This window comes from Nicrophorus vespilloides, unplaced genomic scaffold, assembly GCF_001412225.1.
Source record: "Nicrophorus vespilloides isolate i.1.1-1 unplaced genomic scaffold, Nicve_v1.0, whole genome shotgun sequence".
Lineage (NCBI taxonomy): Eukaryota > Metazoa > Arthropoda > Insecta > Coleoptera > Silphidae > Nicrophorus > Nicrophorus vespilloides.
In genome coordinates, this window is record NW_017098319.1 from 281885 (window position 1) to 307902 (window position 26018).

Below are 26018 nucleotides of genomic sequence, written 5' to 3' on the forward strand. Positions count from 1 at the left end.
ATACAACGTCTAATTGGACACAGTCATCTAAGAACTATTTCAGCACGTTAAAAAACACATTATGAAATATTGTAATACAACACAAGTTACATACATTATATTGTTGATTCTATAATATATAAGATGTATTTTATTTGTTTGATCTCCAATTTACAATTTTTTATCGATGCACGCACATTACTTTGTCTCTTCTTCAAAGTCACTTAAACGCGTTTTTAAGATTTAGTGGTATTACATGGAAGTGATATTTTGTACAGCTCATTTATTTAAGACTTAAAATATATATTTTTTTAAGACCTATAATAAATCTAAATGTATTCTAGAACATGATGAAAAAGCGAGTGTACCTTATTAATAATATTTTAAATTGGTACAGAAGTGCCTCTCGTTGCTGTTGACGTTTGAAACGAATCATTAATGTCACATTAATACTCAACACCTGTTTCCAGTTACAAATTAGTCGAGACACATGTCTTACAATGCCGTAAATAAGTGCATCTATTTTTATATCTTCTCGAGATATTATTTAATCCTGTACGCGATGATGGAAAGGCGACTTCCGAAATCCATTTCCGTTTTGCAAGTTAAATGGACTTTAAAATGAACATTTGCTTTTGACTATTTTCAGGTACGAATAATGGAACAGAAGCTAGCATGGTCGCAGCAAAGTGATTCCAACACGACTCAGATATCGCGGCTGGAAGGTGAAGTTGAGGAGCAACGTCAACTTCGCCTTCAGGACGCGAGACAGGTCGAGGCGAAGGCGGCCCGCATCAAGGAATGGGTTACGAATAAGCTCAAGGAGCTAGAGCAGCAGAACCAAACACTCCGGGAGCAGAATATCAAGTGCAACCAGCAGCTGGAACTGCTGAAGAATCACCTGGCCTTAGCAGACCGCCGTCGATCGGAAAGCTGTTCACCGGAGCCGAAGGGTGCGGCGTCATCTTCAACGAGACACCGTCGACACCAATCCGTATGTGTCTCAGCGAGCTTCGAACCGTCACACCAACCCCTCATACCAAGCAACCTCGTAACCAGCGTCAATTTTCTACCTAGCAACTCCAGTATGGATCCTTTAACTGAAGATCTTTGCGCTGCAGTTGATAATTTAAGTTTGGGCCGAGTTCCTAGCAGTGCTTCAGATTCTGATTTGGCACATGATTATGCGGAGATCTATACTCCCAGCAGGGAGAAGGTAGCCTGGCCCAGGGCACCAACGCCTCCTCTGCACAGATTCCCTAGCTGGGAGGATAGGATTTACCAAGTGGCTGCAGGTGGCCTCACCTTGACCGGTACAACACCCAGCGACATGGGCCCAGAACAAGCTGGATACCAAGACATTCCTGTACCAGTTTACGCAACCGTCAAGGGAAGGGCCAGTCAGATTCGCTCAATGCCTTTCACCGGTGATTCTTCGGATGATTCCAGCGACGGTGAAGGCAACAACACAACGGTAATTTATAAATAAATTTTACATTACAATTATGAAACGTTAACATTATTATTTTTAAGGCTGTTGATGGTGGCACAAATACACACAGTAGAAGCTCAGGAGAAACTTCCGGGTCGAGTCCAGGCAAGAGGACGGCTTCCAGCAGCAGCGGATCTCCGAGTAAAAGTAAAACGCGTGGTGAGTTTTCACGTAGGACACATGCATATTTTTTCTTTTCTTTTTCCAATCACTTGTTTCGCAGCTACAAAAACCATTTTATTTTGCATTTTTATTTTCATCACGGCATTATCTGTTTGTTAACACAAACAGGCGTTTCAGATACTTCCTTTGAATCGGGCATGTCTGATGATTATGCAGTACCACCGGACGCATTGAGTTGCGACACGACGAGTCTAGAATCTTCACTTTTACTAAGAGCCTCTTATTTGGATAGCCCTAAACGTACGGAAAACTTAGAGAAGAGTGGTTCATTGGCTAAATTAGGTAATTTAATATTATTTAATTAGCTTTTTAAATTCTAATAATTTGTATGTATCTAGGTGGTAAACTGAAGACTTGGCGGAAACGCTGGTTCGTGTTAAAGCACGGCGTGTTGACCTACTATAAAAGTCAAAATGGAAAACCGCAAGGGCAAATCCTGTTAGATGATATATGCAAAATCACGAGGGCAGAAGGATCGAATACCTTTGAAATCGATACCGGGAAGAAGACGTATTATTTAACTGCGGATTCAATTACGGCCATGGAAGATTGGGTTCGTAACCTTGATTTAAAATCGATAATAACAATTAATTGCTTCAATTTAGGTCAGGATTTTGCAAAATGTGCAGAGAAGAAACGCAACAAAGTTATTATTAAGTAGAGAAGAAAATAAACCCGCCGTGCAGGGATGGCTTACAAAAGTGAAAAACGGACACGCCAAGAAATGTTGGTGCGTTCTGATTGGAAAAATGTTCTTGTATTTCAAATCACCAACAGACACAGTAAGATTGAATTTTCTTTAATATTACATGATTTTACATTATTTTATTGTATTTTAGCAGACACCTGCCGGTCAAATAAATATGCGGGATGCCCGCGTCGAGGAAGTTGAACATTTATCAGATTCTGATTCGGAAGAGCGTGATTCAGAGAGTCCAGATTTAACAATTGGCATTTTCCCAACTAATCAAGGTCCTACGTATCTCTTATGCCCCGGTAAACAGGAAAAGGATGCATGGCTTTATCATTTGACTGTCGCCAGTGGCGGTGGGCCAAGTACAGGAACACAGTACGAGCAACTCATTCATAAATTGATGGAAGTTGATGGAGATCCAAATTGTGTTCTCTGGCGCCATCCCGTTTTACTACACGTGCCTTGTACCAAAGATGGAGCTATCCCTTCGTACTTCCCCTTGACCACTTTATCTACAGAAACATTACAAGTATGAATTGCACATGATTCGAGCAATTAAGGATACTCAATTTAATGTTTAATCAATTTTAGGCGGAAGCAATTAAGCTATTCAAATGTCTTCAATTGTTCATGTCGGCTGCTGTGGACCAGGCGGGAATAGACTATCATGTGGTTTTAGCCCAAAACGCACTTCAGCAGTGCTTGGATATGCCAGAACTTCAAGCGGAACTTATCTGCGCTCTCGTCAAACAGACTAGCAAGAGTGCTCCACTACCCAAACTGGGCGTTCAGGTATCTACACAAAAATTGCTTAAGAAAGGTGTAAGTGTGCTTTTTATATTTATTTCCTTATAGAAAAAAAGAGAAATGAACAAATCTAATGAGGTTTCTCATAGAAATGAAAAGTATGTTACAAGATTTCTCAGAAATCAGATTCATTTTCTTTTTTTAAACTTTACTTTTCTTCTTCATTTCTTTAAGTTCTATTATTATTATTATTACTGGCAAGTTTGCTCGCAATTTGAATATTCTACTATCTACGTGCACAATTTCATTTATCATTTTTATTTCATTATATTCATCATGCAAAACAACATTTTTTTCTTTAACCAAACGACTTTATACAATTAGTTACTTAAACTTCTAGAGTTACATTCAAACATATAGAATGAAATAGTAAAGATTTCAATACATTTAGAAATCTAGTTTCACATGTATTTTACCATATTTATTTTATTTGAAACTGTTAAACAAAATAAATGATGGTAAACGTATATATTATTATATAGAAGCTTATAATATTGAAACTAGACTTTAGAGTAATTCAATTTTAAATCAAATATAAATTTCTCAATAGAAAGAGTCATTATTTGGTTAAAGAATGATTGTTGGCTTATTGGTGTCTGCATGCTTGGCGCATATATAGCATTTAGAAAAATCTTCTTTTTGACAAAGTGCAAGAAACAGATTTTTTATTTGTTATTATAATTTCTAGACGTAGTAGCAACTATTATAGGCAACAATTTTGGTAAGAATGTTGGTGTTTTCTTATATTTCTTTATTTAGTTTATATCTTTTATATATATACTTTGAATGTGTCTCAATTAGAAGATGTTCTTAGAATATTTAGTGATGGCTATGATTGTCTCTCCTATGTCTACTTTCTCTCTATATTTACACACACATTTCGCCGATTTATGTTCCATATATCATACCATTTTCTTTGTTATTGTTTGACACACATTCCATCATACACATCGTTCAGAATTTTCTTTTCTTTTTGGGGCTTCATCAACTATACAAATATAAACAATATATGTACCATATGTATTAATACTACAACAAAAACAATATGAACATAGGGGGTGGGATTTTGTTACCACAATGTATAAGAAACACCAAAATTCTTTTCAGCAACTGCTGCTTTGCGCTACCCAGAGTTTGTTCACTTGCGAGACAACTCCAAGTATTAATAGTACCTCTGATCAACAAATTGCATCTTCTAATATACAGGCTGTCCAAGAAGAGAAATACAAAGAGCAAAAGGAATCATATAAAGAGCACAAGGACCACAAAGGCCCGCCAAGTTTTACTTTGTTGCAAGGGTGGCAATTGCTCGCATTAGCAGTGAGCCTGTTTGTGCCTAAATCTTCCAGGTTACTCTGGTTTCTTAAATTGCACTTGCAAAGGAATGCGGATAACCGTTCTGAATGCGGAAAGTACGCTTCGTACTGTGAACGAGCTTTGGAAAGGACCATTTTAATGGGTAGCTTATTTAATATTACTATGAAGTTCGTTCGGTAACTCATTTGCAATTGGTAATTTTTAGGTGGACGTGAATTGAAACCATCTCGGATGGAAGTTTTGAGTATTTTAATGAAGAATCCTCAACATCATTCGTTACCGCATTCGATGCCAGTTCATTTGCTGAACGGCACCTATCACATTTCAAGTTTCGATGGCTCTAGTACTATTAAAGAATTTCAGGATAGTTTAGCACACGAAATTGGCTGTAGAGTAACGAATGGTTTCGCGCTGTTCAGCGACGATCCCATAGAGAAAGATTTAGAGCATACTTTGGACCCGAACGCAAAGTTATGCGATTTAATTTCGAAGTGGGAAATAGCGTTGAGGGAGAAGGGACTCGGCAAGTTTGAGAACAGCCGCGTCATTCGGTTGACTTATAAGAACCGATTGTGGTGGAAGAATAGTGCACGATTGGAAACGGATAAAGAGCGATTACTGTTATGCTACCAAGTGAACAAGCAAATCGTGGCCGGACGGTTTCCGTTGAGCAGGGAATTAGCTCTGGAATTGGCCTCGTTGATGGCACAATTGGATATGGGCGATTGCTCTTTGAGCGTTAAGAACACTCTGAACGCGAAGATTGTGCAGAGCGCGAACGCCACGTTAAGTGCCCAAAGTTCCTCGCACAAAAACTCCAGTGGGACTTTAAATGGGCAGACCCATGCAACAGTTCAAACATCACACACGCTCAACGCCTTAAACAATGTTCATAACATCCTTACGGCGCACTCGAATCAAACCCTCAACGCCATTGACAAATTCTACCCTTACCGGTATAGAGATCAACTATCTCAGGATGGTCTAAGCGAGCTTCAAGCTAAATTATTGGAGAAATGGCGGAGCCTGAAAGGCAGAACTCAGTTGGATTGCGTAAGGATTTATCTTACGTGTTCGAGAAAATGGCCTTACTTCGGAGCTACACTATTCCAAGTAATTAACAAATACTAATATTTACTAATTATGATATTGATTTGTCGATTATTTTTCAGGCGAGATTAAGGCAACATGATTCTCCGATGATTTGGTTGGCTGTGAACGAAGACGCAATAACCGTTTTAGATTTAGCAACGATGCAGCAACGTGTGCGATATCCGTACACCAATGTTTTAACTTTCGGTGGCTGCCAGGAGGATTTCATGCTGGTCGTTACTCAGAACGACCAGCAACCATCTCAGAAGCTGATCTTCTCCTTGAGTAAACCGAAAATCCTCGAGCTGACGCTGCTGATAGCGGATTACATGAATCTGCTGATAAACAACCCTGGCACTCCGTTGTTGGGCACGTTGAGCAGAGGAACCATGGTTTCAGTGAACCAATCACTGGTGAACCCCTCTATAATTAGTCAGACAATTGCGAATCAGTCGCAACCGGATATTCTGAAGTCGACTCCGGACCACGGGGTGCAGAGATCGGACTCGAAGAGACGCACTCACGTCGATTCGGGCCTAGCGTGATATTATTAAAAACTTGTGAAGTTTTTTCGTAACAATAATATTTTATATATATATATGACGATGATTATAATTTTTTATTTTGTGATTACTAAGTTGCTTCATAACTGATTATTAAAGAGATTGAGGATGAAATAATACAAGCATGTGCCACATGTACATTGAATGATAAATATTTAGCGGCAACTTTCAGTTTACGATTTTAGTTACGTCTTTTTTTTGTAATTTTAAATATTTTATACATATTTTCAATTTATTATTTATATATCGATATTATAATTGTATAATGAGAACTAAAAGGTATATCATTTTCAATGTGAAACTAGTCTGTCTGTATTTTGCATGTTGAACCAGTTACCAAGATAATTGAGATACGTTATTATCTATTGACTTTTTTTTTACTTGGAAAAGGAGATACGAAAGAAATAGAACCACACACGATTGCGCTCTGCCAAAGAGGGTGCGAGTTCTCGGATAAGTTCTACCTGTTAAATATATTTTAAGTAAAATTATTTTATTTAACATTTTACTTTTCTCTTTTTAATATATATTTTTTCTTCTTTTCTAACGCAGTAGTAATTTATTTATTGTATTTACAATTATATATTAAAAAGAACATTTTTTTATACCGGAATTTGTCTATTTCCCTTTGCTCTTTCCTAATATTACCCACGCTTATATAAAATAAATTAAGACATGATTTAAAAGTTTGGTATAAACATAACATTCTAAATGGAATACTATACATTCCTCAATGCAATACAAAATTCTATGGTTAATTTGAACGAATCTAAATTTAAGAAACACAATTCACGTTTTTACATGAAAAAAATATATATTTAGTTATTTTATGTTTTTGGCATTGATAAATACATTTAAAAAAAAATATAATTGAAAAGAAATCCCATTTATAGTTTAACAAAACTTTATACAAACTACACAAAGAGAATAATTATTTAATGTAAAACACATTAGTCATTGTCGTAAATATAAATACAAATTTTGTAATATTTAATATTTCTAAGTAAGATTTTATACCTTAATTTAAAGAAAAAAATAGTGTTGTAATTGAATATCTGTTATAGTAATGAGTATATATAAAAATAGTATTTTGTGATGATGGTCTGAGATAGTATAGAGAAAGGAAAGTAATTATGCCAATGTTAAAAATTAGAATCTGACGGCTTCCTAATGAGAAAATGTTCTGCAATAACTGAAGTTTATATTAATATATGTTTGTATATTGACCCGCAGCCAAAAAAAGACGATGACTACTGGAATAGAAGCATTTTATAGAAGCGCGTGACTAAAACATCTAATAAAACATATTCAGCTGTTCAAAAATATTCGTTTAAGATTTAATGCCAATTGAATATTATTTAATGCATGATTTAGTATAATCAAAATGAAAAGATGACTGTGAAAAGAAAACTAATTAACAAATATTTTTTAGTAGTGATATGTTGCTAATACAGAATTCTTTATGAAAGACCATTGGAGTAATCAAATGTCTTTAAGAAAGTCATGACTAAAAACTGATAAATTAAATACTTGCAGCTGCCGTGAATCGTCCTTTCGCGATCTAAATATGTCAATTGGTTGTTTTCTTCTTGTGCGACTTATTTGAATCTCTTGTGGCTCCTGATAGTCTGTTAATAATAATTCGGGTTGTTGGTATGTATACAAAAGTTAGTCACCTCAACTGCACGTGATAACTCGCAAGATTTAAAATAGAAGCTATCTTGAATGCGTTTTGCAGAAAAGAAGAAGTGTACATTCACAAATATATGCAGCATATAATAAAATTTGGGTTAGAAAGGAACAAAAAAAGAAGATGAAGAAAAGAAGGGAAAAAATAAATCCAGTTTAATCGTTTTCTCCTGATTGGTCGGGATCTCGTGAAATTTTTGTTTCGTAAATACCTTGAGAACGACGCACTGTTGGAAGTGTGTGGAAAGAGTCGAGCGCTCTGTGTGTGTGCGCGCTTCTCGCCGACACCGAGATGTGTCGAGTTTAAAATTAGCCAAAAATATTCGAAAGGTTTACACAGACGTTACTGACTGTTTTTAACCAACACACAACAACCAGTATTTAGTAGTTCAAACAGGAAAAAGAGGTAAATAACTACCATCACACACCACCCCTCAGACAGTGGAGGAGGACCTCAGCTCGCACAGTCTGAATGCCGTTTTGCGAGACCGATAGAATCCAATGTAAGTGAATACCATCTTAGAAAAAAAAGCGAGAGGAGAAACCTAAAATTGGGAAACTGAAACGAAATGCTGCCGAAGCTGCTGCTGCGTGTTTATTGTTGTTGGTCTAAAATTAGCGCGGATTTTTAATAAAGTGCGTTTCTCCCTGTGTGTGTGTGTATGTGTATTTGAGAGTGTCTTGTTTTTTCTTCCCATCGTTTGTATTTGGTAAAATATTGTGCGCATTTAAGTGCAACGACCATCCCAATAAAAATAACTCTGAAAATCCTATTTTCAGTAATGGATACTGTATATCCAGAGCCGCTGTCGCGTCTGCATAGGCGAGTGGTTCCGAAAAAACGCAAAGGGACATCGAACAGATACAGGACCCAGCCCGTGACATTCCTCGAGATACAGGTATCTTCTTAATTTCATTTATCTTTGATCCGCTTTAACATTTTCGCTTTTTATTTGTAGGAGGTGGACGAGGATAATCTGGACGACTCTGCAGTTCCGGAGCCGACCACTTCCAGATCCGAGCTCAACATACTGAATAGCAAATTTGATGAATTTAGGCGTTCTAGAGACTTGATACTTAGTAATAAGAGTGAGAACGAGGTGGACGTTGTCGAGAGCAAAAGCGCGGTACCTTTAAGCAACTCGAGGTCCACGGGACGTCTTCCTCCGAGACCCTCGATTTAATAATATTCAAATGTACAATAAAATAATTCTCTTTTTTTACAACAAAAATATATTTCGAATGAGTTAGATGTATTTTATATATATATTATACTATTACTACTATTACTATAAAAGATTTCTAAGCTAGTCTCGTGTTTTTTAGGTGAAAAAACGAAATGAATAAGATGAGATATAATGGAGATTAAACAGTGTTGTGAAGCGTAAATAAATAACAAAAATCCCAAAATATTAAACAGTACGGAATTTCTTTTCTTCGTTTTAATATTTTCATACACTATAATCGTAATTTCATTTAAAACTCGTACATTGAAATATCATATCATTCATAATAATACATAGTTGTGTGTAAATAACATTTCTTCGATTACCTTTAAATATAATATATATAGATTCTTGAGTTATATATTCATATAAATTATCACTTATTCAAAATTATTATTCTCATATCTCACACTTACGACCTAACAATATTATCACGCATTCGTTTTACGGTATTTTAAATATTTCATATTATTTTATATTTTATATAAGATTTCAATTATAATTATATTATCTGTTTCTTTTCTTTTTATTCCGGGAGATGGAGCTGGGGCAGATTGACCGTTAAATTTATCTCACAAAATAACTATAAGTCTGTAATACGCGCGGATTCTCCTTGATGCGGCCCTGCAATCCCCAAATCCGTCTCAACTTTATTTACAAATAGAATAAATATACAAAACATATATATTAAAATTTACATTACAATAGCTTCAAGAGATTTACTTTATCGAAGAACGGGCGCACACACGCCTCGCACAAACATTTTCTTGCTTCGCTCTATTTTAATAATTTATTAACGCTGTTTCCATGTGAGTATTAATAAACAATTTAGTATTTTTAGTAAAGAGAAAATTGAAGAAGGAGCGAAAAGAGAGAGGAAGGGATAATATTTCTACGCCATACCAAGTATTCTGTAAACAATTCTAGCCAAGAATCAAAATAAGCATAAATACAAAAATTAAATATACATTCAATAATAAATAAAGGTGACCACCCACTAAGAGCTCAAAATATTCGTTATAGTTTGATACAAGTTAAATGTCCAGTGGACACGTGGAAAGGCATGGACAAAATGCGCACAAAGAAAATTTAGAATATTCCAGAAAATAAGAATGTAAATATTAATATTTTTAAAGTTATTATCATTTAAAATCATATTTCAAATAAAAAAATATTTTCCTAAATTGTAGACGAGAGTCATTTTAAGAGTATTTTAAGATACATTCGTAAATTTAAGTAACACTCAACAAAATAGAATACAAAAATTGGTATTCACAAGTTTATAACAATAATTTATATCTGAACTTTATAAGGTTTACAAAATACTAACAGTATGTAATGGAAGGAAACAATATTAAATCATTGCAAAAGTGAGTTAGATTTTATACAACATATTATAAAGGATTAGGTTGATTTAATTGTAGATGGTTGTGAGAATGATTGAGTTAATAGATTTCAGTGAATATCAAATTATTTTTATGAGATAAAATATATTAAATTAAACTATATAATAATAATAATAATAAAAAATTTCATTGTTTACATAAAATTATTTATTATTTAAATTAAATTAAAACAAATAATTATAATATTGTTTTGAAATATATACATCAGACGTTTCAAGTAAATTAATTAAGTTTCAATATAGTTTGTTTGCTGTCTACTTCATTATATTGATATAATAATATTTAAACTTAATTTGGTTCTTTCAATATACTAATTACGTATTGTTTTTGATTCGATTTTAATTTAGAAAATATGTGAAATTAAGAAATAATATCTTCATTAACCTATTAAAAGATATAATTACATGTTGGGGTTAAAAGATTATTGAACAAAGTTAAAATTTGATAATATTGATATTTACTGAAATATAGTTCCTGTTACGTATATTGAAATATGTACATGATTTTAATGAGATGTAAATGCTGGAATGATTATGGAAATAAATAATAAATGTGCTGTTTTATTGTCGTCGATGCGATTGTGAAAAATATCGGCACTAACTCAACGAGTATTGCGTAAAGCGTGCGTGTGTGCACTTATCCTTGAGATTTGGTTGACTTAGGTACTAAATTATTATCTTATTAGATCTGGAGCGGGCTTTGACGGTCCCGGCTCTGGTTGACTAGAGACATTGCAGGTATCGGGTGGATGCAGTGTGACAATGGATTGTCTTCGTGTGGGGGTGATTATAGGAGCGGTATGGAGGATGGCGTAGAGTGGTCCTTCGCGTTCCTTTGCAGGACTAACGAGGACAGGCGGTTCATCCTCCAACTGCATACTGGTTTCTGCAGCAGAAGGAATCGTGGTGAGGAAGCGAACCGTCAACCGGCCAGGTGAACCGGGAGGTTCAGATTCGTCCTGTATGGCACACTGTCGGGTGAGTCGAGGCTTCGCCCTTAATCTGGCTGGCTCACTGGAAGCGCTCGAACGGGAAATCCTCCAGGTGCTTGTACTGGCTGTTGTTGCTGATCCGGATGAATCGTTACGGGAACTGGAGAGATTCGAGTCCTGCGAAGTCTTGCGGGTAACCAGCCATGATGACGCTCTTCTCTTCGGATCTAGCAGCCGCAGCGGTATGCCGCAGTGGTGGTTGTGACGCCAGGAATCGGAGCGAGAAGAGCTAAAGTTTTCGCTGGACGACACTGAAGATGCTCTTTTATGCTGTTTCTGCTGGATCTCGGCGATTTGGTAGGTGTACTGGTCACTCCTAGGCCGATGACGAGTCTGGCGACGAACGCACAGCAACCACCTGGCCTTATTTAAAAGCCATTCTCTCGTCCTGGTTTTGCGGTCGGGTCGAGGCGTATTCTCGTTTTGATCGCCCAACAATTTGGCGTTGCACGTGCACGTCGGCACGTGATGGTTCTGGTTCTCCCGCGAAGACCGGTCCGCTAAACTGTTGGTATTCGCCGGCGTTTGGCGATTACTAAAGTTCGAACTATGCCTACATCTACCAATGCCCCTCGTCACTCGGCTTTCCTCGATCGCCTTGCATATCATCACACAATCCTTCTTGAACTGCTTCGTGAGGATGGCGTACAGAAAGGGATTGCAGCACGAATTTAAAGGCAGGACGAAAACGGTGAACACTTTAGCTTGTTCCAAGGTGATCAAGTGCAGCCCGAAGGCTGCGGTGAGTGAGAAGAACGCAATCGGGGACCAGCACAGAAAGTCAGTAAAAACTAAAAGGGCCATTCGTTTCGCTATCCTAGAGTCGTTCGAGTTCCATGCCTGGGATCCACGGATGGCGCAGTACATTTTCAAGTAACAACCCATCAAGATAAGAAACGCTATACCATTTATGAACATCAGGAACACAACGTACGTCAGGCTGGCCGCATTGTTAGTTTCAAACGGTAAACACACTGCGAACTTGCGATAGTCCGATACACTGAAGAGCGGAAGCACGGCCATAACAATTGCAAATGTCCAACCGCAGATCATTATGTAACCGGCGTGCTTCAGCGAAAGTCTCTTGTTCAGGTGCATCGCGTGGGTTATGGCATAGTTCCGTTCTAACGTTATCACGGCCAAAGTGTACACAGACAGTTCCGAACTCAGAACACCCAAGAATCCTGCCAACTGACATCCCGCAGACATCTGCCACGGTATCGCATACATTCTAAATTCACCTAAAGTCGAAGCATCTACTACTGCTAAAAAACCTGAAAAGCATACAGCTTACATCAATCATTGTTCTAAAACCTTAAAAAACGGTAACCCACCTAAATAGATCCCCATGAAGAAATCCGCTGCAGCTAAATTGCAAACCAAGAATCTCGGTACATCCATTTTACTTCTTGAAAATATCAAGACGAACACAACAGTCCCATTACCCAACATAGCACAAAGAAATACAATCCAAACCCCGCAACGCAATGTCCACCAGTCAAAGAGATCTTGGCAAGGAAGAAATGGTCCCGGCAACGGAAGACATTGTATCTTCCCCACAGTCGTATCGAACCCATATTTGCTAATCTCATCTTCAGAATATTCTTCCACGTACGCTGGGAAATTTGCTGGGTAAGCGTACTCCGCAGTTGTCGCGAATTTATCCCAATAGCTTTTAAACTTTTGCCCAAACTTGTGACTAATGTTATCTAAAAACAAGAACATCGTAAATCTAAATTTAAAAAAATTAATAAAACCAATACTAACTTATTGATGGCCAGACATCGACGAAACTGGTATTCCAATAGCTCCAATCGACGTCGTCTCCTTCGTCCGGAAATACGATGATATCTTTGACTCGGGGCGGCGGATTCGACGGTATCAGAGGTAGGAAAGCGCAACAATGGTACGCGTACGCCAATACCAAACTTTGTATGCGCGGAAAGACTTCCGGCGGTGGAAACTCTCGCAAGTTTGGATTGTTGAATGTTTTCAAGTGCAGCAGCCGCTCGAGGCCGGCGAACGGTAACGTAGAAAAAATGTTGTTTCCCAAATTCCTATAACAAACTAATCAAAAACTCCTTTGAAATCAATCGTTTCATACTTACAAGTCTTCGACGTGCGAGATCGACAAGAACGCGTCCGGATGGATGTAGGAAATTTTGTTATCTTCCAAATCCCTATAACAAAAAAAGGGAGATGATTCACTATTGTTCGCAAAAAGAACATATAAGATATTCATTGTAACGGAAATACGTCTTTTAACAATATAAATATTTTCATAATCCAATCAAAAGTTTAAAATTTATATCATATTTTGCATAGAGATTGCAATTCCCGACAATAAAATGAAAGAGTTTTAATATATTTTTAAACCAGTATTTTAAAATATAAACAAAATATTATAGTTTTGTTACTAGCAATTAATTAATTGTATTTAGAAGCAAAGTTAATATACATTAATAATATGTTTTTTTTTATCATTAAAGATAGTATTTTGATTTGTTTCATAATGTTATAACTACATTAGTTTTATTTAATCTAGAACTATATCATATTTATCCAAGTAATGAGTTGATTTTATATTATTATTAAACACAGCTAATTCTATGTTATAAACTATTGTTATAGTCATAAACAATAATGGATTAATAGTTATTATTTGTGTAATTATTAAGTTATGTATGACTTAAATTGAAGGTATTGAAATGAAATATAAATATAATTGAATATTACTTACAAAACTTGTAGTTTGGATAGGCCGTGGAATGCATCGTATGGTATGTGTTGAATCTCGTTGTGAGCTAATAGGAGATCGTGCATGAGAGACATCCCTTTGAAAGGACGACTTTCCAACGAATGTATCTTATTTCCAGCGAGAGCCCTACGAGAAGATAGTGAATCATATAAAATAACGTGACGAACACTCGTATTATTTCTATTCCCACTGGGAAATGCTTAAAAATACTTACAGGACCTTCATTTCTTTGCAGTTGTAGAGATCCGGCACGCGAACCAACTTGTTGGACTTCAAATCCCTGCGAACAGAAATAAAAAGCGTCATGATGGAAAGCGAATATTGCGGGCAGAGATTAAGGACGAGAGTTCGGCTTACAGGGTTTTCAATTTCGGACACGTGAAGCAAAGGCTCGTGGGAACGGAAGAAATGCTGGCTCGATCCAAACGCAGCGTGTCCAATGCGCTCGTTCCGTTCAGACTGGGAAACGTTGATAAAACCCGAGTATCCGAGAGACTCCTGCAACGAATAAAATGATGTTTTTCGTCTACATTTAGAACGTGCTTTAGCCTAGACATAGGGCTCGGTTTTAGTATGTTTTAGGGAACTTAATACTTGCAGAATTTTTAGGTTTGGCAGAAACGAAAACGCGTGCGTGTCCACCCCGACCAACGGATTCCCTTTCAGATCCAACTGCACGATTCCCGGAGTTTTCTGAAGTAATCCGGCTGGGATGAATTTGATACGATTACCTGATATCGACCTACAAATAAAGTTATACGTCAGCAACTATACAATTAATTAATTGAATAAATGTAAGCTTCAAAGAGCAATAATAAGTTGATTCAATGCTTTATTTCATCATCTCTTTTTTTCTTTGTTTTAGATTGCAGAAGTACGACATAATAAGTCGGCGTTGGACAGGAAAGAAAACAAACGTAACAAAGCCAGTTGAGACAGGACCATTGTTTGCGCAAGGGAAAATATATAATGATGAAAAACGTCGCTCATATTTATTTCATTTCATGGAAGACAAACAAAGCGCACTGTGAGCAGTCCACTTTCCGTGGTTTTGTTAGAGTTTAAGTTTCCTGCGGAAAATAATTGAAAGAAAACTGTCTGTTGAGAAGGCTGCAGTGGGGTTGTGGTGATAGGACGAGTGAGGGGGCAGAGAAAAGCAGCTTATACCCGGACCACCGCAAAAGAGATCAGATCTGGGTCGATGGATCATTTTATTTAAACCAATAAACCAGAAAACTGCGGCGATGTGTTTCCACGGAAACTTGGAAGGTTAGAGTTGAGACCAGACAATCCTGCTATGTGCATTTAACAGCTTGACCTCGCACACATCCACAAACACCCTTCGACTTTAAACTTTTCGCTCTGTATTACAAGGCGGAAAACAGTAGGATAACTTCTGCTATTACAAATAATATACTTGTGTAGTTAGTTTTCTTCGTTATTCTCTTTCTGCTTAATTAAGTAAATTGTATATTACAGCAAGAACTATTTCTGTTACTATTTCTTTACTTTGCACTTTATAATTGAAACATCTATTCATTAAAATAAAAAAATTCATTATGCATATTTCAGCTATATTGTAATTGTTATTATTATAAATTAATGTAGGAATGTCATAAAACACACTAATTGTAAAGATACAAGTGTACAAGACATAGATGTACTTTGATGATGTGTTTTATAATAGTCCAATAAGTACTTAAAATGAATATTGTCTCTATAATGGATAACATTTTCCACATAGCGATAATAATTCTAAAGAGAAGATGTAGTATATAATTTTCTAGTTAATAATCTGTTTGCTATATATATAATCAAGCAAATTTGGTATAATAAATACAATCCGCGGAAAGACTGCGATATACAATCAATTTTTGTTTATATAATAATTTATCAATTTTATAAAAGGAGAAAGCATTTATTCAGACTAATATTCATATTTCTGGATACTTTCACAGAATAAAATTAATTTTGTGTGTTGATTAAAGGTGGGTTTAACCTATAAAACACCTAGATCGTCATATAATAATTGCGAATTTGTGAATTGAAAATATATAAATTTAGAGAAATAAATATGTTACAAACCCCTTTAATCCCTAAATTATCATAGCACATAGATTTCTTTTTCTATTAATTAATGATACAATAAAATACAATATTTCTTTGTTAATTATTGTATTCTGTTAAATTAAAAAATATAATTGCAGAAAAGTTGTGTTCTACTTGAATAATCAATCATAAATTTACTTAATGTTCACATTGACGAACAGATTGTGAATAAAATTATACGACATAAAATAAATATATAACACCTTGTTTTATAAATATTTTCGGAAATAAAATATAAAAATTCCTGTCTGGAAACATACAGTTAAAATACATAAAACGGAATAATCAATTAACATAGGAAGCATCTGCGACAGTTTAAATAAAAAAAAACACATCAATATATAGCACAGAATGATTAAAATGTCTGCAAAATTGCTTTTTAAGTGTACCAATCGTCGTGGTTATGTGGTTACTTACAGTTCTTCGAGCGCTGGCAATTTCGTCAATGCAGTCGGAATGTGAGCCAGATAATTGTCATCCAATTCGCTGAAAGCAGAAATCCGAAATCAGAATGGGACTTTTATTGAAAACGGCGGCGCCGGCGGGGGCGATGGAATCTTAATTATTTGCGACCGGTGCTAATTCCGCAAATTCCACGTCGTTTCTTCGCGAATTGCAAATGGAGAAGACGACGGGGGCAACGAGGGATGAGCAGTTGCCATAAAGAACTATTATTTTAGGACGCTCGACTCTGCGAGCCGTATTTTTCTTTTCCTCCAACAGCCTCCGGCTGCGGCCCAAATAATAAAACAATAATAAAGTGGAACGAGAATCCTGATCGAATTTGAAATTTCGAACGCATAAACATTTCATCAAGTCTCGGACAATCAATTTAAACGAAGTGTATTCGACAAATTATATTTATAAAACAAACAGGCCAGATTTATTCGAAAGTAGTTGCGCTTGGCAAAGTGCCTCTATAACAACAGCATCAACTCAGAGAGAAACGTTATTTATCAATGCGGAAAATGAAAACGAGATTTAAGGATACGAGAAAATATATTCTATTATTATTTTGTTTCTTGTTCATCACTTTCGAATGTTAATAAGTCTGCTATACAAGATACTACATAAATACAAAGATAGATCGAAAAGTTTATAAAACAACAATATTGATATAAATATTGTACGGACACAACTTTATCTATAATTTCGGCGTTTATAAATTATTAAAAATAATCATTCAATGTCAATCTAAAAAGAAACTGAAACTGTAATATTTTAGATCTTTGCCTTTCAACCAGTTTTTAGCGTGACCTGACCATTTTTTTTATCTGATCTAATGTGTCAAGTCTATAGTGATGGATTAATGTTTCATCCACTATTAGGAAACGACTAAAAAAATCTTTTGCAACACGTTTAATCATATTTGAAGATTGCGGAAAATGGTCATTCGATTGTCGACAAACGATTACTCATGTCTTAATATTGAAGTTACAACGGCAGTTGTTTTCGGATTATCATGGATTTTATTTCTTAACTTTATTTTTATTATACGTTGTCATCAACTATGTATAAATTATTTGAAATGAATTAATCCTATGAAAAAAAAGTGAACTTATTTTCTTTGAGAGACTTTCATAGTAATTTATGATAAAGAAACAATACGATATATAAAGTTTTTTTATATGACAACTTCTGACAGATACACCAAATATAACTAATAAATTGTGGTTGCTAGTCGTCCGATCAAAGCGATGAAATGATACTAAATTGGCAGCAGCATGTGTATTTTAATGTAAAAAAAACTTAGCAAAAATCAGAAGTATACAAATTATGTTGAAAGATTTCGGTCATTGGCCTTTTTGCATATTTTTATTGCGAATAAATATTTTTGTATACCAACTTAAATAATACACGTTACTATATTTAGTTCCTTACGGTTATTGTAATAAGTGCAAATATTTTCAGAATTAATTTTTGCACATTGCAAATGTGTACGCAACATTTTATGTTTCATCTGTTAAATACATAATTCTGTAGTCTTTTGATGTTTGAATTATTTCAACATATACATTTGAAATCATAATTTCTGATTTAGTCTAGATACTTTAAGATATAACCTTGAAATTGACAAATTTCTGTCAAAACATATTGTAGTTTTGACAGAAATTATAGATGTAGTTAAAGTAAGTACTTATATAAGAAGTAGTTAATAGTAGTAAGTACTTATATAATTTGCTTGGCAAGTAACGCCTAATGAATTGACTGATTTAGGAAGGAAAACTGGTGGATAATTTATTCCAATACTTACATCTTTCTCAGCTGCGTCATGTTGACGAAGGCTTCTTCAGCTATTTCGGTTATTTGGTTCCTCTTTAGAAATCTGAAACACGATTTCCAATTAGAATTCCGTCTGCGAACGACCCATTAACATAATCGCAGTCGTATATCGTTATTATTGTAATTGTCCGCTTCTGATTATGATGTAACAGCTTTAATGCGGCTGGAATTCGCGCCAGCCACGGATTATAATTTGATTGATGGATATGTCTTTCACCTATATTCGTCGGTTTGCATAATTAATTCAAAACACTTTAAGCAGTTTCTGTTTACAAACAACTTCAATCTCGTTCTTCGGCTGTTGGCAAGGTTTAACGGTTTCAAACCTGTAATTATATTATTCGGTGCAGCAACATATCTTAATTCAAAATCATATTTATAAGTATTATTGAAAATTACCTAAACTTAATCAATTCTATATAGTCTAAGTATATAGATTTTTTTCTTGAATAAGAAAAAATAAATATCAAACTAAATATAAAATAGTGATAATAATATATTTTAGGATAAAAAACCTATGACTAATAGGTCTTTATAACAGTTAATTTCATGTAATATTAATATTTATACAAGTTTTTTTAGTAGTTTTTGATAAAGATATATATTCGCTGCAGTGAAATATGTCTGACTTGACGTGCTTTTGAGATGCTATTAAATTATATCTAACCAATCTAAATAGTTTTCTTCTATAATTGTTTATTGAAAATGCCACAAATTACATCATGATGTGTTATAGTTTGAGCAAGGATTATCTTAATACCGGAAATTATAGAATATAGTACATTAACTATACTATACTAGGATGTAATTGAATATTTGATACATTGGATTAAGCAAAGGTCGAAATTTACAATATTTTGGTCTAATTATCATAACAAAGCAGTTGGTAATAGAAAGACATATTATGGGACTGTTTAGAACAAAGGAATAGTTTTCAGAAAATTATCAAGAATATTAAGAAAGTCAGACAAATCATATAATATGTGGAAATAATAAATTACATATTTTTACAATTTTTTTTTCAATTTAATATACTTAGTTGACAAATGTTATTCTTATTAGTAGAAGTATGTAAAATTAAATTACAGCTTTTTTTGTAAATATTAATATATTGTTTATTAGATGAAATTTTAATTAAAATATTTATAAATTATTTATGTAAATTTAATAATGGAAAAAAAGCTTTAGTTTTCAATTTCCAGAAAACGTATTATATTTTTTAAAACATTAATTTTAAATTATAAATTTATAAATATATTATATATGTTTGTAGATTTTCGATATAAAATGAGTTTGTAATTTACAACTGTTTGAAAATAGAACTGCCAATTAGCAGACCTGAAATAACATTTATGAAGTTGTTAACTATCCAAGATCAGTGGCAAGTTGTCACGGCATGAAATTTGTATTTCATTCACTCAATACAGATCTTCTATATAAATGTCAATTAAACTATGAAATATAGAATATTTATATAGCAATACCTATTACAGTAGGGCTTTAAATTTTAATTGAGCTAAATAAAAATAAATTAAAAAAAAAATAGTTTTATGTATTATTTTTGTCCAATTCCAAACATCATGTCTGGGAATCCAATAACCCGCACTATGCGAGGTATTGCTGTATTCGCTAATTTATATTAATGTAACATTACTTTCATGAAAATTTATAATTTTATATGAGGTTCTTCAATTTGGTGTTATGATTTGCATTTTATTTCTGATATTACTAATAAAAAAATGGTCATTAGATTTTGATTATTACTGTAGAGAATTAGTTTTATTTGAAGCGGAGTATCTTGGTGGAAAATGAAATAACTTTTATTGTATATAATTAGCGAACTGTCTCATTATTCTAGACAGTGAATTTCAAGATTCTTGAAATATGAATGACACTACAAATGAGATAAAATCGTTGCGAGAAGTAAGATTGCGAGTAAAAAGGAACTAGTTTATGTGCGAGAGTCGAGTCGCACACGAAACCACATAAATTGAGATTATTAAGTAATGATAAAACAATTTATAGTTAGGACTGTTCACACTTTACGTGTTAATGAGGGTCATTTTTACTTGGATAGCATCTGGAATAATTGAATTTATTCACTTGCCCACATTTGATTCGCGTTTCAGGCGCTCATTCTCACGTTGATTAGGGATAATAGGTTGTAGATATTTCGCGTTTCGCCCTTAATTTTCTTTGCATTGCCCTAATCCCCAAATGAATTAAGGGGGTTGAAAGGAAACTTAACGATCGCATTAACACCAAAAATTCGTTGACATTAAGACGTGCTCATTGCCCGTTTGGCAAGTTTCATTTATGAAATATAATGTAAGGGTCCAGGGAAATCGCAGGACACGTAAAGGTCGTAAATTGTCGTTCAATTTACTTCCTGAAAATTTTAGGTCATAGGGTTTTCTCCATTTTTTATATGTAAACCTGAACGTGCAACATCATCAACATAAGTTAAGCATTGATCTCTTTCGAGGCGATTATTAATTAAACTTCATCAGAGCGGTGCGTTTTAATTCGGCAATTAAATTTCCCCGGGGATTAAAAAGCGATTTCGCGTTGGGTCGGCACACCGAACTTTCAACGAATTATCCATATAACATGGATAAACTTCTGCGCAGCCAGAAGCAGAGACCCCCGACACATTTCAACGGAAGTTTAATTATAAATTCGCAGTTTGATATTAATAAAAGTATAGAATTACGAACAAATTACTACTACACAGTTAGAGTTTTATAAAAAAAACTAATTTTGGAAAAGTAAAAGAATTTTCAAAATCATGTATTAAAAAAATGGAAAACATTCTAATTAATTAAAATAAAATAGATAAAATGATAAAATGATATGGCAGAAAATTGTAAAATAAAAAATAAAAACTGTAATAAATAAAATCAGGTTTTACAAATTTCACAAATTTTGTCAAAAACAAACGTTACTTACAGAATCTCCAAGTTTTCCATTTGGGGGAAAGCGTTTACCAGGATCGAGGTAATCAAGTTGTTTCCTAGGTTCCTGTAAAAAGATGTGCAATAACCCATTAGCAAAACAAATTCCTGTAATTTTGGTAATATGTATCACATTCAAGGTCAAATAAATACAATCAAGTTCGTAGCCCTTCGTAGAAGGAATTTTGAGCGAATTTCATAACATTTATCTCCTTCCAATTTCGTTGCCAATTCCGCGTCACCATTGTACTTATTTTGTATGTTCAGCTTCAACTAAGAGAAGTATTATGTAGTAGAAGCTGCGTGTGTTAAAACATTTATATCTTTATTTTTTCCACTGTTAAAGTCCAATAAATGTAAAGCACAAAACTAAAAATAATTGAGACTAAATAAAGTAGTTCTTTGATTGTTTCTTGTGTTTTGTTGTTAATGTTAAACTATAGAAGTGTTCGAGTGGCAATTGCGTAACAAACTTCCATTAGTAGACAAAACGTGCGAGGGCAAAATTATTTGAGCAGGAATTAATCCGGTGAAAAAGCGAAATTCATGCAAATTTAATAGGACCTCGCGATTAGGGTAAATTAATCTCCTTCCTTCCTCCGCATAAATTTCATGTTTTGTCCCGGGCAAATTAATTTCAGCTTAAAGATCACTTCTGGAAGTTTGTTTTCAACTTTGGGTATTCATGTGTGTGCGTGTAATGTGTGTACAGTGTTAGAAAGCGAAACTAAGTATATAGAAGGGTATGATCATCTTTTCGTGTAGTTTTCTGTATATTTTTTTCGTTTTATATTTCATTTTTTTTGTTGTTGTTGTTGTTTCTTTTGGTCCCGGTACTCACAGGACCTCTAGGAGATCCAAAGGCTCCAGTGCGTCCGTCGGGACGGCGTCCAGACGGTTCCCGTCCAGCCTCAAGCTTCTCAGCAAGCGCACTTGCCGGAGGCTATCTCCATCCATACTCCAGATCTCGTTTTGGCCCAGCTGCCTAACCCAATAACATTTACAGCTCACTTTTACATAGTTAACAGAAAAAATAAAAGTAAAATAAAGTGGAAGGAACAGAAATAAACGGTTTAAAAAAAAAGAGGGAAAGACAGATGAAAAGACAGTACCAAATAAAAAAATAAACGAGGCCAGTGCAAATGGATCGCAATGATATGTAGAGGATGAAAGAGAGAGTAGAAAAAAAGGCCACACATCAGCAACGCATAAATATAAATAATTGTATGTGAAATCAATAGAGGCAGTCGCCGATTAAAGGACGAGCGAATAAAATATATGCGAAACCCTCTCGAATGGGACGGAAACATTTCGTCCTTGCCGCACGTAAACAGGCCCGAAAAAGGGCGAAAAGGGGGAGTTGGAACGGTGATTTATCTGGTATAAATATGAAAACTACTACTACTACTACTCGACACTGCTGGAATCGATTTGCATTACCTTCCACGAAAATGTAATAATGGTAATCAAAAAGAGGCGAAAGAGAGATGTAAATTTCCGAGTTTCGTGCGTGCTCGATCCTCCTTTGCAATGTATAATTTTATGTTGCGATTTCTTGTTCGCAATTAGTTTTTGATCGGCGCCTTTCACGAATTTAATGAAGCACACCGATCAATCTTGCATTCGCCTCTTTCTTAAATCCAATCCAATTGCACAACAATAACATTTATATAACCTGCTTCATTTGCAATCACAACAATAACGCGATCAATAATTTTCTTGCTTGTCTGCACTTTCTAATAACCCAAAAAAATGCATTTTCTGATTTGAATAAATATTTACAACTATCATTAACATTCTAGAAAATTATAAACATGAAGAAAAATACTGTCAACTTTTATTTGAATTTATTATTAAATTTAAAAAAATATTTTATGTTATTGATTTTTATGATGTTCAAAATAATGGATGAATTCGTTTTTAAACAAATTCATATATTGAAAGTGATGTAGTATTTATTAATTACTGATTATATAGAACAGTTGTGCCCAATCTTTAGCAAGACTCAAACCAATTTAGAATTTGCAAAATTTAATATTTCAATTTTATACTAATTTGGCGTAAAGGCATTAATAAAATTGATACAATTTTCTATTTTCTTGCAGATTTAAATAATATTTCAAATAAAAAATATATGTTAAGACAAATCTATAAAAAAAATATATCAAAATAACCATTAAGAAATATCAAAAGGCAATGTACAAAGATTGTTTACTTACAGTGCGTGTAGTTTCTTCAGTGGATAAATGGCTTTGGATGGGACCTGAGTTAATCCACAATTTTGTAAAGTCCTGAAAATAACAATATTATAATGATTTGGTATAAAACACATATAAAAAGAACTTGAGTGAAGATACCTATGTTTTTTTCTTTTACTTATTTATACAAAGTGTAGCAATAAATATTAATTATTAAACTAAATTGAAATATAATTTTTAATGAAGTAAATACTTGTATTTGCTTCATAAGAAATATGCATGGAAAAAATATAAACAAATAATGTTATGAATATTATTTTGTTTGAACTGCGAATCGATAATTCATGCATTATTTATTCTACATTTATTCGAGATATTTCCTTCCGTAACAAATATTTACTTTGGGGAGTATAGAATCATGTTCAATATCATATTTAAACTCTGCAGTAGGGCACAGGTTTACAGTTCAATTGATATTTAACCAACAAAAGAATCAATATTTGCTTATTGTAAATCTATCATAATTAAATTTCTGTATTGGATTTATTTCTCTCTAATTTATTAATCCTTGTGATTTTAAAAACCTTTATTAGCTTATTATGAAACCGCAGCAATTAATTTTCTGGAGGTTATTTTATTTAAAAATATTGATAATTATTGATTATTTAACATATTTAATTTATTTTTTTTAAATTAAGTTTGTTTCACTTTTTGTTTTGAACAGTTTCATTGATTTACACCAGCGTCTCTCATCCTGTTTTGCCACGTGACCCAACTTACATTGTTTTAGTTGCAGTACGACTTATAGTCAATAACCAGTTGATCTTTTTTGTTTAATTATTAGGAAATATGTTTTGATTGTTTTTATTTGTTTGCATGACTGTTGCAATATTATAAGAAAATTTAAAAAAGGGAAAGTACCAGTTTTTCGCTTTGACACAAAGAGGCAGCTGTCATTTTGGGACCCATTAAAAATTTTACTTAACAATTTTGATTGGTGGCAATCGCAACCGACAACCGAAATACCGTCAATCAAATTCCCGACGTTAGAAATCCCGACTGTATCGAAATCCCGACAACCATAGTCCCGACTATAGCAAAATCCCGATTCTATTAAAATCCCGACAACCATAATACCGACTGTATCAAAATCCGGACTATATCGAAAATGTCTTCAATAACATTTTTGAATTATTCCGGAGCGTATTCACTTTTAAATTGTTATTAATAATAAATAACAACAATTAATAATCTAATTGTATTTGAGATTATTTCATAATATTAAAGTTTATTATGAATAATTCAACAAAATCAAATAAATTAATAATAATTTATTGTTATTAATAATAAAAATGTTGTACAAGGTGACTACGCTCCGAAATAATTTAAAAATGTTATTGTAGAAATTTTCGATATAGTCGGGATTATGGTTGTCGAGATTCTGATACAATCGGGATTTCGATAGACGGTATTTCGTTTGTCGGACTTGCGATATAGACCCGTGTTCCATATGTAGAGTAACGCTATAGTCTAAATTATAACATATAAATTGTTATATAATGAAACAATGAAACTATTATTCAAGCACAGTAATAATTTACGAGTGTCATTAGCTGTCATTTCAGAATTGTATTGTTAATATTTACACTGCGATATTGTGTTTGACAACTTTGTGTGTAACCGTAACAGTTATCAAATATCATATATTATTCTTAACGATTTATTTGACTATGAATGTGTGAACTAAAAGCATATTTCACATCGCCATGACAACGGTTGCTTACGTCGAATCAAAATTAATTTTCTGCTTCTACATTTAACGCAATGTAATTTCATTCAGTTTTATTTCATCCACGACTTCTAGCATTATTATATTATTTTGCAAACAATAAAAAGGAGAAGAATAAAAGAAATTAATTAAATAAAAGTCTTTTTTCCCAAAGAATATAATTAATGTTAAGAAATTAATTCTGATATAAATAAATGATATTTGTGGAGTGTAATTATTTATATTATTTATAAAAGGAAAAAATAATTAATTGTAGCAGTTAAAAAAAAGAAGAAGTTAAAAAGAATCTATCATAAAAACAATGATTTTATTTAATTTATTCCTGAGAATGTTAATTAAATCTATTGACGGTAGACATAACTGTGAACACCGAGAGTGCTTACAAAGGGCATGGCTTGACCAGGATTCGAACCGGCGCCCACGGAATCGTGGGTAGGGCGATTTAACCATTCGGATATTAGTCGCCCTAAAAAAATAAGTAAAAATAA

At 33.8% G+C, this 26018-nt stretch overlaps 3 protein-coding genes across 17 annotated transcripts in view; 2 read left to right on the plus strand and 1 right to left on the minus strand.

Annotated features, from left to right (window-relative positions):
* The window catches only part of LOC108562169 (uncharacterized protein CG43867), a 97954-nt gene extending 91422 nt beyond the window's left edge, over window positions 1–6532 (plus strand). For 6 of the 13 annotated variants that reach the window (XM_017920407.1, XM_017920415.1, XM_017920417.1 and 3 more), the window contains 10 exons: window positions 629–1453; window positions 1513–1630; window positions 1763–1936; window positions 1993–2207; window positions 2260–2436; window positions 2494–2877; window positions 2940–3170; window positions 4263–4614; window positions 4678–5585; window positions 5645–6532. In XM_017920407.1, coding sequence (XP_017775896.1) covers window positions 629–1453; window positions 1513–1630; window positions 1763–1936; window positions 1993–2207; window positions 2260–2436; window positions 2494–2877; window positions 2940–3170; window positions 4263–4614; window positions 4678–5585; window positions 5645–6109 — 3849 coding nt within the window. In that variant the 3' untranslated portion in view covers window positions 6110–6532. The remainder of the gene's footprint in view (window positions 1–628; window positions 1454–1512; window positions 1631–1762; window positions 1937–1992; window positions 2208–2259; window positions 2437–2493; window positions 2878–2939; window positions 3171–4262; window positions 4615–4677; window positions 5586–5644) is intronic. The other 7 variants (XM_017920413.1, XM_017920410.1, XM_017920414.1 and 4 more) reach the window with 7 other exon arrangements.
* A 1508-nt stretch (window positions 6533–8040) lies between these two features.
* Window positions 8041–9233, plus strand: LOC108562162. Of its 3 annotated transcripts, none has more exons than XM_017920388.1 (3): window positions 8041–8319; window positions 8597–8715; window positions 8776–9233. In XM_017920388.1, exons 1-3 carry the CDS (start codon window positions 8289–8291, stop codon window positions 8998–9000), a joined length of 375 nt encoding a protein of 124 aa, XP_017775877.1. In that variant the 5' UTR covers window positions 8041–8288; the 3' UTR covers window positions 9001–9233. The 3 variants fall into 3 exon arrangements, with proteins under 3 accessions (XP_017775877.1, XP_017775878.1, XP_017775879.1); XM_017920389.1 differs by lacking the exon at window positions 8041–8319 and adding an exon at window positions 8353–8536; XM_017920390.1 differs by lacking the exon at window positions 8041–8319 and adding an exon at window positions 8353–8526.
* A 1654-nt stretch (window positions 9234–10887) lies between these two features.
* On the minus strand, window positions 10888–23821 carry LOC108562178 (follicle-stimulating hormone receptor). The gene is made up of 13 exons (XM_017920434.1): window positions 23763–23821; window positions 22385–22524; window positions 21539–21610; window positions 18561–18632; window positions 16724–16792; window positions 14796–14939; window positions 14555–14695; window positions 14412–14477; window positions 14180–14323; window positions 13548–13619; window positions 13207–13496; window positions 12774–13148; window positions 10888–12713 (listed from the first exon to the last, which is right to left on the minus strand). Exons 2-13 carry the CDS (start codon window positions 22498–22500, stop codon window positions 11122–11124), a joined length of 3153 nt encoding a protein of 1050 aa, XP_017775923.1. The 5' UTR covers window positions 22501–22524; window positions 23763–23821; the 3' UTR covers window positions 10888–11121.
* Between the last annotated feature and the right edge of the window lie 2197 nt (window positions 23822–26018).